Source organism: Medicago sativa, chromosome 1, assembly GCF_051527215.1.
Source record: "Medicago sativa cultivar Bolivia chromosome 1, Bolivia_mono, whole genome shotgun sequence".
NCBI lineage: Eukaryota > Viridiplantae > Streptophyta > Magnoliopsida > Fabales > Fabaceae > Medicago > Medicago sativa.
This window is the reverse complement of record NC_140749.1, coordinates 60,695,318-60,711,531: the sequence shown is the minus strand read 5'-3', so window position 1 is coordinate 60,711,531 and position 16,214 is coordinate 60,695,318. Positions and strand designations below refer to the sequence as shown.

The following is a 16,214-nucleotide window of genomic DNA, read 5'->3' as shown; positions in this document are numbered from 1 at the left end:
CAAACAAATTCTAAGATTGCGGGGGTTAGAAGCAATCGTGATTTGAAAGTATTAGCTGAAATTTGTGGATTGTGGTAGGTATTTTTCATTAACCGAGGGTTTGTGGTAGGTGTTGTCGCAAGTGCTAATGTAATCCTTTGAATTTTTCATTAATTTTTCTCCCTTTGAATTTCTCTTGCCCAAATAAAAAATAAACACAAACATGTTATTTTCTTATTTTCGGTATTGTTGGAGTTTAGGTAAGTGTTTAAAATAAATAAATAAACAATGGCATAAAAGAGTGATCGTTGATGTTAGTAAGAGGGTTTGTAGTGGAGCTGTGGTATGCCATACACTCTCCACGTTCTAGCCAATGGGCCCTACTGGGTTGGTGGATGGAGACCACTGACTATTGGTGAGGGTGGCGGACCCAAAACAACAATAATAATAATAAGGCTTAATTACACCACAGGTCCTTTAAGTTTGACGTTTGTAACATATAGGTCCTTTAAGTTTGTTTTGTAACAGATAGGTCCTTTAAGTTTGACGTTTGTAACATACAGGTCCTTTAAGTTTGTTTTGTAACAGATAGGTCCTTTAACTTTGTAACAGTGTGCAACTAAGTCATTCTGTTAACTCACCGTAAAAAAAACACTGACGTGGCTGTGAAGTCTGTCAATTTCGTCTCCTTTACCCTTACATTTCCCCAATTCTCAAACCCTGATTCCATTTTTATTCATACCAAAGCTTGAATTCGTCAAATCAATGGCTTCCAAGTGTAATACCAGCATTATTGCAGGGGAAGAACGCAGGATAGATGATAACAATTTCTTATATAGAGAGTTGAGTATATTTATCATCGGTTTCATCATCTCAGTTATTGCCTTTGCAATGTACTTGGTAATCTTGGACAAGAACTTATAAAGTCCAACAATTAGATTTCGTGTGGTAGAACTGTTGTCTTCTTTCCTTCGGTTATCTTCTCCTGATTCTTCAAAAAAAACTGGGTGTAGTAAAGGAGATGAAATTGACAGACTTCACAGTCACGTCAGCGTTTTCTTACGGTGAGTTAACAGAAGGACTTAGTTGCACACTGTTACAGAGTTAAAGGACCTATCTGTTACAAAACAAACTTAAAGGACCTATATGTTACAAACATCAAACTTAAAGGACATATCTGTTACAAAACGAACTTAAAGGACCTATATGTTACAAACGTCAAACTTAAAGGACCTGTGGTGTAATTAAGCCTAATAATAATAATAATAATAATAAATTAACAATTGACAAAATATCCTCTTCAAAAATACAATAGACAAAATAGAAATGATATTTGAACAATTATTTTTTGACAATGTTTTGTGACAGTTTTTCTTTTATATTTACATTATGTTTTTAATTTCTCAATACCTATGTTTTTTTTTTATATTTTAGTTGTTCAACAAGTTGTCTCAACAAAGGATTGGTCAAATAACATTCCTTTAGACAAAAATATTATTTTAAGAAGAGCTTTTTTTTTTTTTTAAATGTCCAATGAATTTAATTTACTCTTTTATGATTTACACACATCTAATAAAAATTCATTGTGTCACGTTGTTCTACTTTTGTGAAGTATTTTGGATTAAATGCTAACATATCCCTCAATTTTATAGTGTGTTATGTTGTTTAGGAATGACGACATTATGAAACTAGTTTTGTATCCCCGTCTCCCATTTTATATAAAAAATTCATACTCACAGATATTTTTTGTTGGGGTTGAAATTTTGCGATGAAATTCATAAACAGAAATCTTAGTTTTTAAAAAAAAAAACTAAAGAAATAAAGTCCGAGATGGGGACTAAATTTGATATCTCAACAAAACGATACACCTTCAGTAAGGACTAAATTGTGTATTTATCTTATAAATATTCTTTTCTTAAAATGAGATATTTATGCATGCAACTCTGAATAGTAAATTACTAATCATTAGATATAACTCAAATCCATTTATGTTATCTCTTTTAAGTATATTTTTAATTCATAATTTTAAACCAATCAATGATTGAATTTTGGATCAAATGAAATAAGTGATATATGCTTGAGTCTTTTAACTTAAAAGTTATCAAAATCTGATTAACAAATAAATAATGTGTTTGTAACTTTTATAAAGCTGAAGTTTGAATTGTAAAATAATTTGAAGGAATGAATTGTGAAGTACTACTACTAGTAGTAAAAAATGGGAATTATGAAAGGAATGAAAATAACTTTACCAACCGACATAATACATGCTAAACCAATCAAAAAAACTAAAAGCACTTTTATTAATTCATATAGTATATAATAAAAAAGCCATATGTAAGAAGCTGGGTAGATCTACATCACATTCAGTAGTGACTTTATTTAAACCACCTACTTCACTCTCTCATTTCATTCATTCCATTCATTCACATTCAAAATCTCTTCTCTCGCCTCTCTCTGTTTTTTCGCATCCATCATCAATAATAATGGCGTTGGAAGGTGTTCTTCTCGGTATGGGTAATCCCCTTCTCGACATCTCTGCTGTCGTCGACGAAGATTTCTTGAAAAAGTACGTCGCTTCTTTCTTACTACATCTTTCTTTTTTTGTTTTTTGCGGTGTTGATTTGAATAATTAAAGGTGAAATGAATCAGATCTCATGTTTCTGGTTTTCAATTTGATTTACAGGTTTGATATCCAGTTGAACAATGCCATTCTTGCCGAAGATAAGCACAAATCTATGTAAGATTTTCGACTCTACGCGTTGTTTTTTCTCATTTCAGATTCATTTTCGGATCAGTACGATATCAACTATCAACGTTTTGTTGTTGAATAATGTTTTGGTTGTTTGAGAGTTTAACTTATTTATTTCGAAGAAATGATGTTTACACATGTTAAATACGATGTCTTTGTTTTTTGTGTGTATTTTTTAAATATGCGTAAAATATACAACAAGATTGAAAGTAGGAGAGACAGAGATTAATATATACGGTGTTGGTATTTTGATGTTTAATTAACGTTTGTTTGAGTATTTGGTAAACATGCTAATTTGAATTTATCTTGTGCTAGAATGCTATTTAGGATAAATATAATGTCGAGTTTACCTTATTTGTTTTGATCTCTGTTGCACCAATACTTTTGATCGGAGGTGTGTCCTGATGTCCTACACTTTTCGTGTCAAACACCAACACTTGTGATTACGTTGAATTGTCATTTTTTTCAAAATTTTATCGGTTTCTGTATCAGTGTCGTGTCTGCGTCTGTGTCCGTGCTTCATTTTGGTTGTCTGAGCTGTCATGTAACATGCTATTTTTATTTGATTTTGTGCTATAATGTATTTTAAGATAATCTTGAGTTTAACTTATTTAGTTTGGTTGTTTGAGTCTTTGAGAGTTTGGTAAACATCCTAATTAAAGATTTGATGTGATGTAATAATTGGTTGGAGATTTTTCCATCTCTCAGTTTTCTGGAAAGATTTTTAGCTGTTTTTATCGGCTCTATTCTTTTTGTTTTAGTATTTAGATATTTTATGAAAAGATATCATGTTTTGTGACTTCATATGATCCTACGACTGTTTCAGGTACGATGAAATGGCTGCCAAATATAATGTGGAGTACATCGCTGGAGGTAATCACACTAGATCTGAATTGTTGTGTTTTAATTTATAGATTATTGTGTTTCCGGGAAGGAAAGTAACATTTTTTAATGATGTTTATGATTTTTCTTTTTTCAGGTGCTACTCAGAATTCAATCAGGGTTGCTCAGGTTTGTGCAGTGTGTAATTTCTTTTATATTAGTTGGAGTTGAATCTCGAGTAGCTGTTGTAAAAATAGCTTATCATTTTGATTTTGCTTCTTACAGTGGATGCTTCAAGTTCCCGGGGCCACTAGTTACATTGGTTGCATCGGAAAAGACAAGTTTGGTGAGGAGATGACCAAGAACTCTAAACAAGCTGGTGTAAATGTAAGTTTAATCTTGTAATTTTGTCTTGTTTCTTTTTCAATCCACTACACTGTACCGAACCGTTGAATTCAGTTTTAAAATTAACTAAATTCATTTAACAACTAGGTTCACTATTATGAAGATGAGAATACACCTACAGGAACTTGTGCTGTTTGTGTGGTTGGTGGTGAAAGGTAAGAGGATCAAGCTTTCCTTGCATTTTTTCTTATTCGAAGTATTAAAGGGAAAAGATAATAAAATTTTGCACTGGCTTAAAATAGTATACATCTTCAGCTTAGTATATATTTTTTATTGCAAAATTGTTGTTTGAAGCCTTTTTTATTGCATCTAATTGTAGGTCACTTATTGCCAACTTATCAGCTGCAAATTGCTACAAGGTCGACCATTTGAAGCAACCCGAAAATTGGGCATTAGGTACCTTGTTGATCTGTTCAGTATCTATTTTTATCTCCATTAAATGGGAATCATCAAGATGACTAACATTTGGTTTTGTGCATTTTTTTAATAAATAGTTGAGAAGGCCAAATATTTCTATATTGCTGGCTTTTTCCTTACCGTATCCCCTGAATCCATTCAATTAGTTGCCGAGCATGCCGCAGCAAATAACAAGGTTAGATATGATTAAAACTTTGCCTTCCCTTTCTACTAGAAGTATTTGATACTCAAGTATCTTACTCCCTTGTGAAGGTCTTCATGATGAACCTTTCTGCACCATTTATCTGCGAGTTCTTCAAGGATCCACAGGAGAAAGCTCTGCCGTAAGAATCCTAAACTGTTAAATTCAAATAAATTATTTTTTTCTTATTGATCTTTAAGGATTTGCATTCTGGGATTCAGGTATATGGACTATGTTTTTGGAAATGAGACTGAAGCAAGAACATTTTCCAAAGTTCATGGCTGGGAGGTAAATCATTACTTTGTAGATCTGTACCCTTGCAGTTTTGCTTTTACATTTCATTTAGTAACTCATCTTGGTTCTTTTCCTGTTGACCAGACTGAAAATGTCGAGGAGATAGCTTTAAAGATATCCCAGTTGCCAAAGGCATCAGAGGCCCGCAAAAGGATTACTGTTATCACACAGGGTGCTGATCCCGTATGTGTTGCTCAAGATGGGAAAGTGACATTGTACCCTGTTATACTATTACCTAAAGAGAAATTAGTTGATACCAATGGAGCAGGTATTGCCCTTCTGCTTTTTGTAGTTGTGCTTATGAGTAGAAAAAAAAAAATCCCATTCAAGGTCAATTTATCATTGATGTCACGTGCTAGTCGTAATATTCTTTTCTTCTATTTTTGTAGGAGATGCCTTTGTTGGAGGATTTCTTTCACAATTGGTTCAAGAGAAGCCTATTGAAGAATGTGTGAGAGCTGGGTGTTATGCAGCAAATGTTATCATCCAAAGGTCTGGCTGCACTTACCCAGAGAAGCCTGATTTTCATTAAGTGATTCTCCCAATTCGATTACTCTCATGAAATTTTGATTATTGAGAACAATTTTAGTCGCATTTAATAGTTGCACTCTAACTGGTTTGGGATTTTTTTTAAATCCCCGGCTAGGAAGAAGGGGTGGGAAAGTTGCCGAGGAAGACAAAATTGAAATAATTTTATGTATTTGAAGTCTTATTATTTGGGCATCATATCTTATTGTTGCTGTTTGTTATCACATGTCTTTTTGTATTTTGGTTAAATGTAGCTAATGTTGCTATGAAAATAGCTATTGTTGCTTTACATGTTCTATTTATTTGATGTTGCTGTTTGTCATCTTTAATTTATTTTGGTATCTCTTGTTTACATGTTATTGCACGTTTGTTTGTGGATATGTTTAATACTGTATTCGCAATTCATAATCGTGCCTACCCACCAAAAATCTAAATGAGAGGTTTATGTTCTGGTATGGGACTAAATGAGATTGATATTGATTATTTAATTTATCAAACAATTGTGATTAAACTAAAACAACCAAAAAGAAACAGAAATTTCCTTATATCAAAACAACGATTTGAGATATAAATTGATATTTCAACGTGTTCTAAACACGTTGGTATATTTTTTTTGGTTACACAGGGAAATAACACGTTGGTATATAATACAACCAAAAAGAAACAGGAATTTCCTTATATCAAAACAACGATTTGAGATATAAATTGATATTTCAACGTGTTCTAAACACGTTGGTATATAATAAACAGAAGGATTAATACAGTTAACTCCAAGTTTATGTTATAACCAATCGTCTGCAAGTAAATCCTCACTTTATGTTTTTCTTAATGCATATCTGTTTGTTATTTATAACTGACAAATAAGCGTTGGAGCAGATACTTTATATTTTGGTCTAATAATAACAGTGGCCGTTCAAGAATGAATATTACAACAGAATGATAGGTAATATATTCTGGGCTGAAATACTACCTACATGATTGAGGCCCTAATGGTCCAACATAATTCAATTATTTTTCATTTTTTTTTTGGGTGTAAACCAGGTATTTTCCGCGCGCAACTGCGAAGGCTAATCCCCAAATGGGCGGCAAGCTCTCCCTAAGAGTTTTAACGTTGTTGCATGCCCAAGGCTGGATTCGAATCCATGACCTTGGTTAAGCTAGAAGAGACCCGTTCCATTTCATCTAAGCGCTCTTGGGTATTTATTTTTCATTTTTTGTTAGAGGAGATATTTTTATAGTACTTAGCCTTTCACTTCAATTATAATATAACATGAAGAGGCAATCAAATGGAGTTACTCATGGCTTCGATAGAGCCTCTGTCTGTAAAGCTATCTCCTATTTTATCCTACTATCCCAGATTTTCTTATAAGCACTTTGCATATGATATGATGGTGGCGGGGAGGAACCAACCTCATTGGGTCCCTACTACTATTATTTATAGTTTATACATCACTGTCTAGTTACTTGTCAATATCTTTGGGACGTAATTAAGGAACTGATTGAGAGTATAAGAGCAATGAGATTTCAACGCCATTTTAGATGAGCATGAAAGGAGAGGACTAGCAAACTGTTCATCCACTTTTTTTTCACCCCTTGGCAGACTGGGTAGAAGTTAAAAATTTGGATCGATTTTGAGACGGTTATTTGGTCTAAAGATTACAATAACACCAATTCAGTTTGGATTGCTCCATTGAAATTTTTTTACCCAATTATTCTGCATTCAGAGTCTTGGGACTGTATTCTCTGTGAGGGGATGATGGAAAATTCTGTTCACTTATTCCTGCATTGCAATTATGCTTCTGATATCTGGCTGGTGGTGTTCGAGTGGCTGGGTGTTGTCCTTATATCCCTCCAAGTCAGTTTGTTTCCAGGTTTAACCAGGTCCGGCAGTTGTAAAAAATTAAGGAATGGTCTGAAGTTGATTTGGAAGATGGTAATTTGGATGATTTGGAAGACAAGAAACGACTGTCTATTTAATAACCGTGTTCTGTCGGCTATAGAAGTAGTTGACGAAATAAAAGTGTTAATGTGGTGTTGGTACTTAGGAAGGATGTCAAAAACCCTGTGTCTCTTCTACCAGTGGTCTTGGAATCCTATTAATTGTTTGGCTCGTCGATTGCAAGATTTAGCGGTCAGGTAGCAAAGGCGTTAATAGCCTGTCTAGTAATTTTCTGGGTGTCTGTAGGGCAGGGGTGGTCTGTGCTTCTGTCTCAGTTTAATTTTGATCTGGGAAAGACATTCTGTTTCATGTGAGTCCCCTGTGTTCTGTTTTCGTAGCAGGCTGTTTTTTAGGGTTGGGCGTGAACTTGCTTTTTGGCAATTTGCTATTAGCTATGCTTAGTTTATTATAGGGGTGGAGTTCCAGTTTGTGTAGGCTGTAATCAGGGCACTGGTGTTCTTTTCTCTCATTGTAAATTATTTTGCTTTGATACCTCAGCCTGCTGGTGCAGGGTTCCTGTATTTTTTTAGTACCTTTCCGGATACTTCTTGTGTTTGGATTTGGGGTATATCAATATATTTTGTAGTTTCTAAAAAAAAGAATATCATTAACTCCCTTTGACTGAATGCTTAGATTTAGGAGAATCTGAACCCATCCATAGTGAGCTATGAGATTGGCTTGCAGCTTGATTTCAGCTGGCAATCTTGGTATTGCATCTGTTATTTTGAAGATGTACCCTACTTGTAACTAGTTATTCATAATTTTGGAATGGAAAGAACTTTAGTCCTGTTTTTGAAAAACAGTTCCTATATAAATTGCATCCCTTAAAATATGGATAGCGGAAGTTATGGGTGGTTATGCTTTATTCATAGTTGAAAACGGTAAAATCTGCAGGTATGGAACTGTACCTAAGTTTAGTTCTTTTGGAAAACTCTTGATTACAATATGGATAAATAACTCTTTCACAGACATTTCAGGTTATATGTTTTTTAATTGAGAAAGTATTGAGTAAGCTTCCAAGTTCAACAACTGGGAAAGAACAGGTACTTGAAATGATTTAACTATGTCTCAATGCAGAAAATATTGATATTGAGTTCTTCACAATATTTTTGGTAAAGTTATTTTCACTATCTGCCAAAAATCTTTAGTTTAGAAGTCTATATATTACTGTGGTGACATACCTTGTGTTCAAACAATGCTTCACCAGAAAGAAACTGTCCAAATGGTATAAAAAATTTATAATATATTTCTTCACTTATCCCCAGATATTTGACATCAAATTTCGGTAACAAAGTGTCGCAACTAAACCATCAATTGAACAGGATTTTGACGTGTTCAAAAATACATTATTTTTAAGTTTTGAAATATACATAATATTCATTAATCACAAACCAAATATCACTTAATTTCTCCAATCTCCATTAATACTTACTAATGCTTCCCTCAGACTTTAACCTTTTTTTCCTCTTCTTTTTGACATTCACATTGCTGCTATGCATAAGATAGGAATTTGGAAGGAAGTTCCCCCCTTTGGTAAAAGTGTACTGTAGAGCCAAATAAAAGTACAGGATCCTATTAATAATAGGATGAAAACTTGGGAAAAAAGGGAGAGAAAATATTAAGCTTTTTTTTATGCTTTTGTGAACTAACTAGCTAGCAAGTTTAACATAAATATATCAGAATTTTGGATGCATTGGTTATTAAGCTGTTTGATTTATGAGGTCTAAAATTCTAAATAGCAAAGTTAATAAAAATTAACAATGGTAAATATGACTGAGTTAGTAAACATGACTGTGTTTTCGAAATATGCGACAGATAAAGAGAAATACATACGATGTTACATAAATTGTATATATTTTGAAGTTGAAATTACACAATTGATAAAGAAAGTATAATAACAATTCATTATTATTCTGTTTTTTAGATTTGCTATTCATGTCTGATTTGGGAGTCCACATAACAACTTTATTTTAATTCAAAGTCAGTTTTCCAAGGCCAGAGCTTGTCACATTTGGAATGAAATATAAATTTGTTGTGTTACAGTTGGATAGTTAATTAACCATTTAACAGAAGAACCGGTTGATTCAAGTGGTAATATTTTAAATGCATGGTTGGTTGCCAATGACATGCAAATCCTTTTTCAAAGCAAAAATTTGGCTTTATTCAGTAGAACTAGTCTTCATCCATTCCACCCATTCATCCTCATGCTGTCCCTCAAGTCAACCTTAATGAAAGAGGTGTACAAAGAAATATTCAATACTCCCTCCGTTTCAAAATGAACGTCGTTTAAGGTTTTTACACACTTATTAATAAATGCATTAATTAAAAGAAAGAGAGATGTTATTTTACCAAATTATCATAATCAACTATTGGTTTGTTTTTCATTAAAGAAAAAATAATACTTTGAAAGTAGTGTATAAGTATTAATTGAAGGATACAATTGAAAAGAAAAAAGATGTGATGGGTCCACACGGCTATAGGAAGTGGCAAGGTAGTTTCATGAACCATTTTTGTCGTAAGTTTTCTCCTTGTTTTACGGTACATATTAAAGACTCCAGACCACAATAACTTATTCATACTCAGACTCTTTTCTCATCCAATTTCTGTCAATTCTCATGGCTATGCAATCTCATTCCTCTTCAATTTCCTATGGATTCACATACCAAGTGTTCCTCAGCTTCAGGGGCAGTGACACTCGTGACGGTTTCACTGGCCATCTCTACAAGGCCCTTGATGACAAGGGAATCCACACTTTCATTGATGATTGTGATCTTGAGAGAGGAGAAGAAATCACACCGTCACTCGTCAAGGCCATTGAAGAATCTAGAATTTTTATTCCTGTGTTTTCTATCAACTATGCCTCTTCTTCATTTTGTTTGGACGAACTTGTGCACATTATTCACTGCTCCAAGACAAAGGGTCGCCTAGTTTTGCCTGTTTTCTTTGGCGTGGATCCTACTGATGTGCGACATCATACAGGGAGTTATGGCGAAGATCTTGCTAAGCATGGAGAGAGGTTCCAAAATAACAAGAAAAACATGGAGCGATTGCACCAATGGAAGATAGCTCTAACCCAAGCTGCTAACTTGTCCGGATACCATTATAGTCCAGGGTACCCTACTATACTTATATCTTGTTTTACCTTTTTATATTTTCTTTCTTTAATCTCTGTTCCCCAATAACCTCATCTTAAAGCTTAAATAGAAAACATTTTTTTTATTTATGTTTTTAAACAAGTATAAGTTATTTATATGTCAAAATAGTAGTTGTATAATGTATTTATGATTCTGATATTGGTGTATGCACTAACTTATCTTATTGGAGATTAACAGATATGAATACAAGTTTATTCAGGAGATAATCAAAGACATCTCCGACAGGATCAATGGTGTTTTTTTACATGTTGCCAAATATCCTGTTGGATTACAGTCCCAAGTACAACAAGTGAAATTGCTTCTCGATAAGGGATATGATGATGAGGTCCACATGGTAGGACTTTATGGTATTGGAGGCTTGGGTAAGTCAACACTTGCAAAAGCAATTTATAATTTCATTGCTGATCAATTTGAAGGTTTATGTTTTCTAGAAGATGTGAGAGAGAATTCAACTCCATACAACTTGAAACATCTCCAGGAAGAGCTCCTTTTGAAAACAGTTAGATTGGACATTAAGTTAGGAGGTGTTAGTGAGGGAATTACAATCATAAAACAAAGGCTATGTAGAAAGAAGATTCTTTTGATTCTTGATGATGTCGACAAAATGGAGCAGCTGGTGGCTTTGGCTGGAGGACTTGATTGGTTCGGTCGTGGAAGCAGAGTCATCATTACCACTCGAGACAAACACTTACTAACCTGTCATGGGATAGAAAGTACGCATGCGGTAGAAGGGTTGTATGGGACAGAAGCACTTGAATTGTTGAAGTGGATGGCTTTTAAACATAACAAAGTTCCTTCAACTTATGAAGATGTTTTAAACCGTGCAGTTTCATATGCTTCAGGCCTTCCCTTAGTTATAGAAATAGTGGGTTCCAACTTATTTGGAAAGAGCATAGAAGAATGGAAGGGTACATTAGATGGATATGAAAAGATTCCAAATAAAAAGATCCAAGAGATATTTAAAGTAAGTTACGATGCTTTGGAGGATGATGAGCAAAGTGTCTTTCTGGATATAGCTTGTTGCTTCAAGGGGTGTAGATTGACAATGGTCGAAGAGATACTTCATGCTCATTATGGCCATTGCATAAAACATTATGTTGGAGTGTTGGTTGAAAAATCTCTCATTGAGATTAATATTCGATATGTGACATTACATGATTTGATAGAGGACACAGGTAAAGAAATCGTCCGTAAAGAATCACGTAAAGAGCCTGGAGAACGCAGCAGATTATGGTGTCTCAGTGATATAGTTCATGTTCTACAGAAAAACACGGTAAGATTGATATCTATGAACAATTTGTTATTTTAGCTTTAATCATGACTTCACTCTTTTTGGACTTATATATGACCATCTCATGCTAGTTTTTTCCACTTAATTACACATATATTTCTCTATATATTATTTGTATTGTGGTTTATTCTTTTCTTTTGTTTTTGTTAAAAGGGAACTGGTAACATTGAAATGATATATCTGGATTGTTATAGACTGGAATCGAAAGACCTTCAAGAAGATGTCAAATCTTAAAACACTTGTTATATAAAATGGTCAATTCTCCAAAAGTCCCAAGTATCTTCCAAGTACTTTGAGAGTATTGATATGGGAAAGATATCATTCGAAGTCTCTATCATCTAGTTTTTTGAACAAGGCAAGTGAAATAAGTTTACTTTCCAATTGTGTATATTTGTGAATTCACGATTAGATTATAGTGTTCTATTTTTAATTTTGTGTTTCTTCTTTGTGTTTATGCAGAAGTTCGAGAATATGAAAGTCTTGATATTGAGCTTTTGTAAATATTTAACCAATATACCCGATGTCTCACATCTTCCAAATTTAGAAAAGTTCTCATTTGAATATTGTTGTAATTTAATTACAATTCACAATTCGATTGGGTACCTAAATAAACTTGAAGTCTTAGATGCAGAAGGTTGCAGAAAGCTCGAGAGTTTTCCCCCCTTACAGTTGACCTCTCTTAAGGAATTGAAACTCAGTGAATGTGAGAGTCTCGAGAGTTTTCCAGAATTATTAGGCAAGATGACAAATATAGAAGAGATTTGGTTGAGTGGAACTTCCATAAGAGAATTACCATTTTCATTTCAAAATCTCAGTGAACTTCGTGACTTAACATTAGACGAGGGTGGAATGCTCAGATTTTCAAGTAACATTTTTATGATGCCTAACTTGTCAAAGATTTTTGCTGAAGATTGTCGTCTATTATTGCCAAAACATAAGGATATATTGAGTTCCACAGTGGCTTCAAATGTGGAAGATCTTATTCTTTCAAATAACAACCTCTCAGATGAATGTGTCCGAGTAGTTCTCACATTGTGTGCTAATGTGACACATCTATACTTATCAGATAACAATATAAAAGTTATTCCTGAGTGTCTTAATGAATGCCACCATCTTAGATTCCTTAGATTGGATGACTGCAATTCTCTTGAAGAAATTAGAGGGATTCCACCAAACCTAAAATGCTTTTCTGCAATGCGATGTGAATCATTGACTTCCTCATGTAGAAGAATGCTACTGGGTCAGGTTTGTTTGTTTTTTCTTGCACTAGTATTTGATATATAGATTTCTTATATAATCCATTGCATAATATTATATTTTATGCTAAACTAACAGCAACTACATGAGGCTGGATGCATTGAGATTTGTTTACCAACCGGACCTGAGCGGATTCCTGATTGGTTCCAACCCCAAAGCTTGGGACAGACAATTTCTTTCTGGTTTCGTAAAGAAATCCCTTCTATAAGTTTTGTTATTCTCTTCTGTCATCCTAAACCATCTATTTTTCTTTTGAGTGATATTGAACTAAGAGTCAAGTTGTGTGTCAATGGCTATGAATATACTCTTTCCGAATCCGACTGGTGGCTGCGTAATTACTTTCTTGTGAAGCAAACAGATCATACATATCTCTTTGAACTGACATCGGAAAAAATCTATAACCGGAATTTTGGAAATCCTGTGTGCGACATCGACGAAGCACTTTTAAAAAATGAATGGATTCAAGTAGAGCTTCAGTTGCTCGAGAATCTTCTGAGTTTCAATTTTCTTGAGGAATATACACAAATTGGAATCCACGTCTTGAAGAAGAAAAGAAGCATGGAGGAGAATGTCACATTCACCAATCCTTATAGAAAGAGAAAATTAAATGAATATCTCAATACTTCATTATCACAATTCCACACTCTGCTGAAAAAGCAAAGATTAGTGGACTTGGAAGTTTCTGAGACTGAATTTGTGCATGAGCAGTAACACCATGCACAAATGTCTTCTTTTGTTCCATTCTATTTCTTGTTTTGTTTGCTTCTTTTCTCTTTTGTTATTCTATTTTGGAGAATTCCACATCTTCTTTTTCTGAGGAATGCTAGCAACACTCTCTTTTGAGCACTCTCTCTAACACTCACTCTTTTATCGGGTAAAATCAATGTATGTCCCACCACTTTATGTAGGTTCCATTTCTGTTGGAACATGTGTGGAAATTGAGTAAAAAGACTAAACACAAATTCCCATGTTGGGTAGAACTAGTGTTGTGTGAATTGAAAAAAGTGGAAGTCCCACATCGGATGGAACACACACATTAGTAGTGTTTATATAGTGGGGGTGTACCTCTAATTAATGAGGGTACATAAGCACTAGAGAAAAAATATATATTGATATATATTTTATTATTTGGAAATGATAAATTTAGAAAGTGCTTTCTTAGTCCCTAAGTTTTGCTAAAATATTTTGGTACATAATATAATATATTTTTGTACTAAATTTAATATATTTTAGTACTCAATTAAGATATTTTTGTACTAGATCTAATATGTGAATTACATAATAGCAAAGTAATATGTTACTTGTTCCCAAAGTTTCTCACTTATTAGTTGTGAATTTTCCCTATAAATAGAGAACTCACATAGTGCATTCCACACACCAAAGAGTTTCATTGAGTTGTCGGGAACTCTTTCTCTCTTCTCCCTTTCTTGACTTGTGTTGACGAGTCTTTCCTCTCTTCTCCCTCCTTCGACTTGTTTAACAAGTCATTCTCCTTTTTCTACTCCTTTCTGTCCCTTCGGAATTAAGAGTGTTCTTAAGACCATAGTCCCTTTTCGGTTTAATGTCCCTTCGGAATTAAGAACGGTCTTAAGTTCATAGTCCCTTCGATAATATATGTCCCTTCGGAATAAAGAGTACTTTTATTTGGAATGCACAATGTCCCGTCGGAATCAAGAATGATCTTAACGGTATATAAATATTATAACAATATTTTTATTTGAGGAGAAATGGTGGTAACACCATATTTGAGTGGTCGTAGTGCCATATTGATACTTTGGAGAAATTAAGGTTAGAATGGTGGTAACACCATATTTGAGTGGTCTTAGAACCATAATAGAGTGATAACAATACCATATTAAAGTGGTTTCAGTATTAAAGAATGGTCTTAGTACCATATTTGAAGGTGTAATTCTCGAACGGTTTTCTACAGTGCAGTAGTTAACCGCACAGTTGTAGCTGGGCTTGTTTTATCCTGGAGGCGGCGTGGTTGATAGTCTACCTTGCACAATTTTGGGTAGTGCCACGAAACGTCTTAAAGAGAGCGACCTGGTCGTGACTCAACCTAGTAACAACTTCGGTAGATAATAGAATTTGGAAATCCAAATACAACAGTTTGGAAATCCAAAAACAACAATTTTAAGACGTTTCGATCTGCTATGTCTACTGAAGGAGTTACTTATTGAGGTTAAGTTGTCCCTAAATACATTAAGGATAAATCAAGCTATTGAATTACATCTTTTGACTGAAACGATGAAGTGATTGTTGTTATAACAACAACACTAAAAATTCACATAGATAAATAATTTAACTATTAAGAGAATAGAACCGACAAGTGTTGTTGCATCGTCCTTAATTTTCCATTGGATTCTTGACAATTGACAAAGACGGATAATTATCGTAACAATCGGCAGAAAATAGCTGATCGGAGTGGGATAAAAAAATTGGTCCTCAAGTATTGGAAAATTGTGTACAATGTGACCCTTGAACGATGACAACCGTAAATGATGCAATGGTTCTAAATTTTAAGGATGAGTTTACCACTGAGATGGATCATGTGCTTGGATCATGTGCTTGCTTCGCTGTAGCAACTTCCGTTCAAGCACATCGACTAGTTTCTTTTGGTAAATTAAAGCACATGTATATCTTTGTGAATTTGAGCTCCAGTACCATTTTTTGGACATATATGAACTTGAGTATTCAACTATGTTAGGATTTTGATCCTATAAATACATGTCTAATGACTTGTATTCCATGCACTCTTGTGAAAAAGACTATGATGATATGTTCAAAATTAAATTCTCTTTCTATTTTATTAGTTGTGATTTTAATGTTTGATATATCAAAATTTATTGTGTGAACAAGCGTTTAATTTTAAACTTGAGTAACTTGGACTTAATTCCAACGTTATATGATTAGACAATTTTATTTATTGCAGTTAAGAAATATGAACCAAAAGTTCATATAAATCAGAATTTAGAGAATATGAATCTCTAAACATAAAAATTATGATATGTGTGAATTTGATGACACATAAATTAGAAATGATAAAATGATGTTTTTATCATATTTATTGATGACTGTGAATTTTGGAAAATAAAATTGATATGCTTGAATGTTCAATTTTTATAACGAAAATTGAAATTTATAGAGTACCCAAGTCTAAGAACAAAAATTCTAATTAAGAAATTTTTGAAGAA

At 33.7% G+C, this 16,214-nt stretch overlaps 1 protein-coding gene and 1 pseudogene across 2 annotated transcripts; both read left to right on the top strand.

Annotated features, from left to right (window-relative positions):
* Positions 1 to 2,396: 2,396 nt before the first annotated feature.
* Positions 2,397 to 5,704, top strand: LOC146956013 (adenosine kinase 2-like). The gene is made up of 12 exons (XM_085725698.1): positions 2,397 to 2,545; positions 2,663 to 2,716; positions 3,555 to 3,601; positions 3,708 to 3,739; positions 3,836 to 3,937; positions 4,043 to 4,110; positions 4,275 to 4,351; positions 4,450 to 4,547; positions 4,625 to 4,695; positions 4,775 to 4,841; positions 4,932 to 5,115; positions 5,237 to 5,704. The coding sequence occupies exons 1-12, from the start codon at positions 2,463 to 2,465 to the stop codon at positions 5,377 to 5,379; spliced, it is 1,026 nt and encodes a 341-aa protein (XP_085581824.1). The 5' UTR covers positions 2,397 to 2,462; the 3' UTR covers positions 5,380 to 5,704.
* Positions 5,705 to 9,855: 4,151 nt separating this feature from the next.
* Positions 9,856 to 13,763, top strand: LOC146956012 (disease resistance protein Roq1-like; annotated as a pseudogene). Its single transcript, XR_015018618.1, has 5 exons — positions 9,856 to 10,426; positions 10,647 to 11,742; positions 11,914 to 12,115; positions 12,220 to 13,005; positions 13,096 to 13,763. The product of XR_015018618.1 is annotated as a disease resistance protein Roq1-like (transcript).
* The last annotated feature ends 2,451 nt before the right edge of the window (positions 13,764 to 16,214 follow it).

Excerpts from the sequence above, each read along its gene's own strand:
- LOC146956013 (XM_085725698.1), top strand. The coding sequence starts at position 2,463 with ATGGCGTTGGAAGGTGTTCTTCTCGGTATGGGTAATCCCCTTCTCGAC. Across the intron at positions 2,546-2,662 it reads GACGAAGATTTCTTGAAAAA|GTTTGATATCCAGTTGAACA; the intron begins GTACGTCGCTTC and ends TTTGATTTACAG. Across the intron at positions 4,111-4,274 it reads TGTGTGGTTGGTGGTGAAAG|GTCACTTATTGCCAACTTAT; the intron begins GTAAGAGGATCA and ends ATCTAATTGTAG.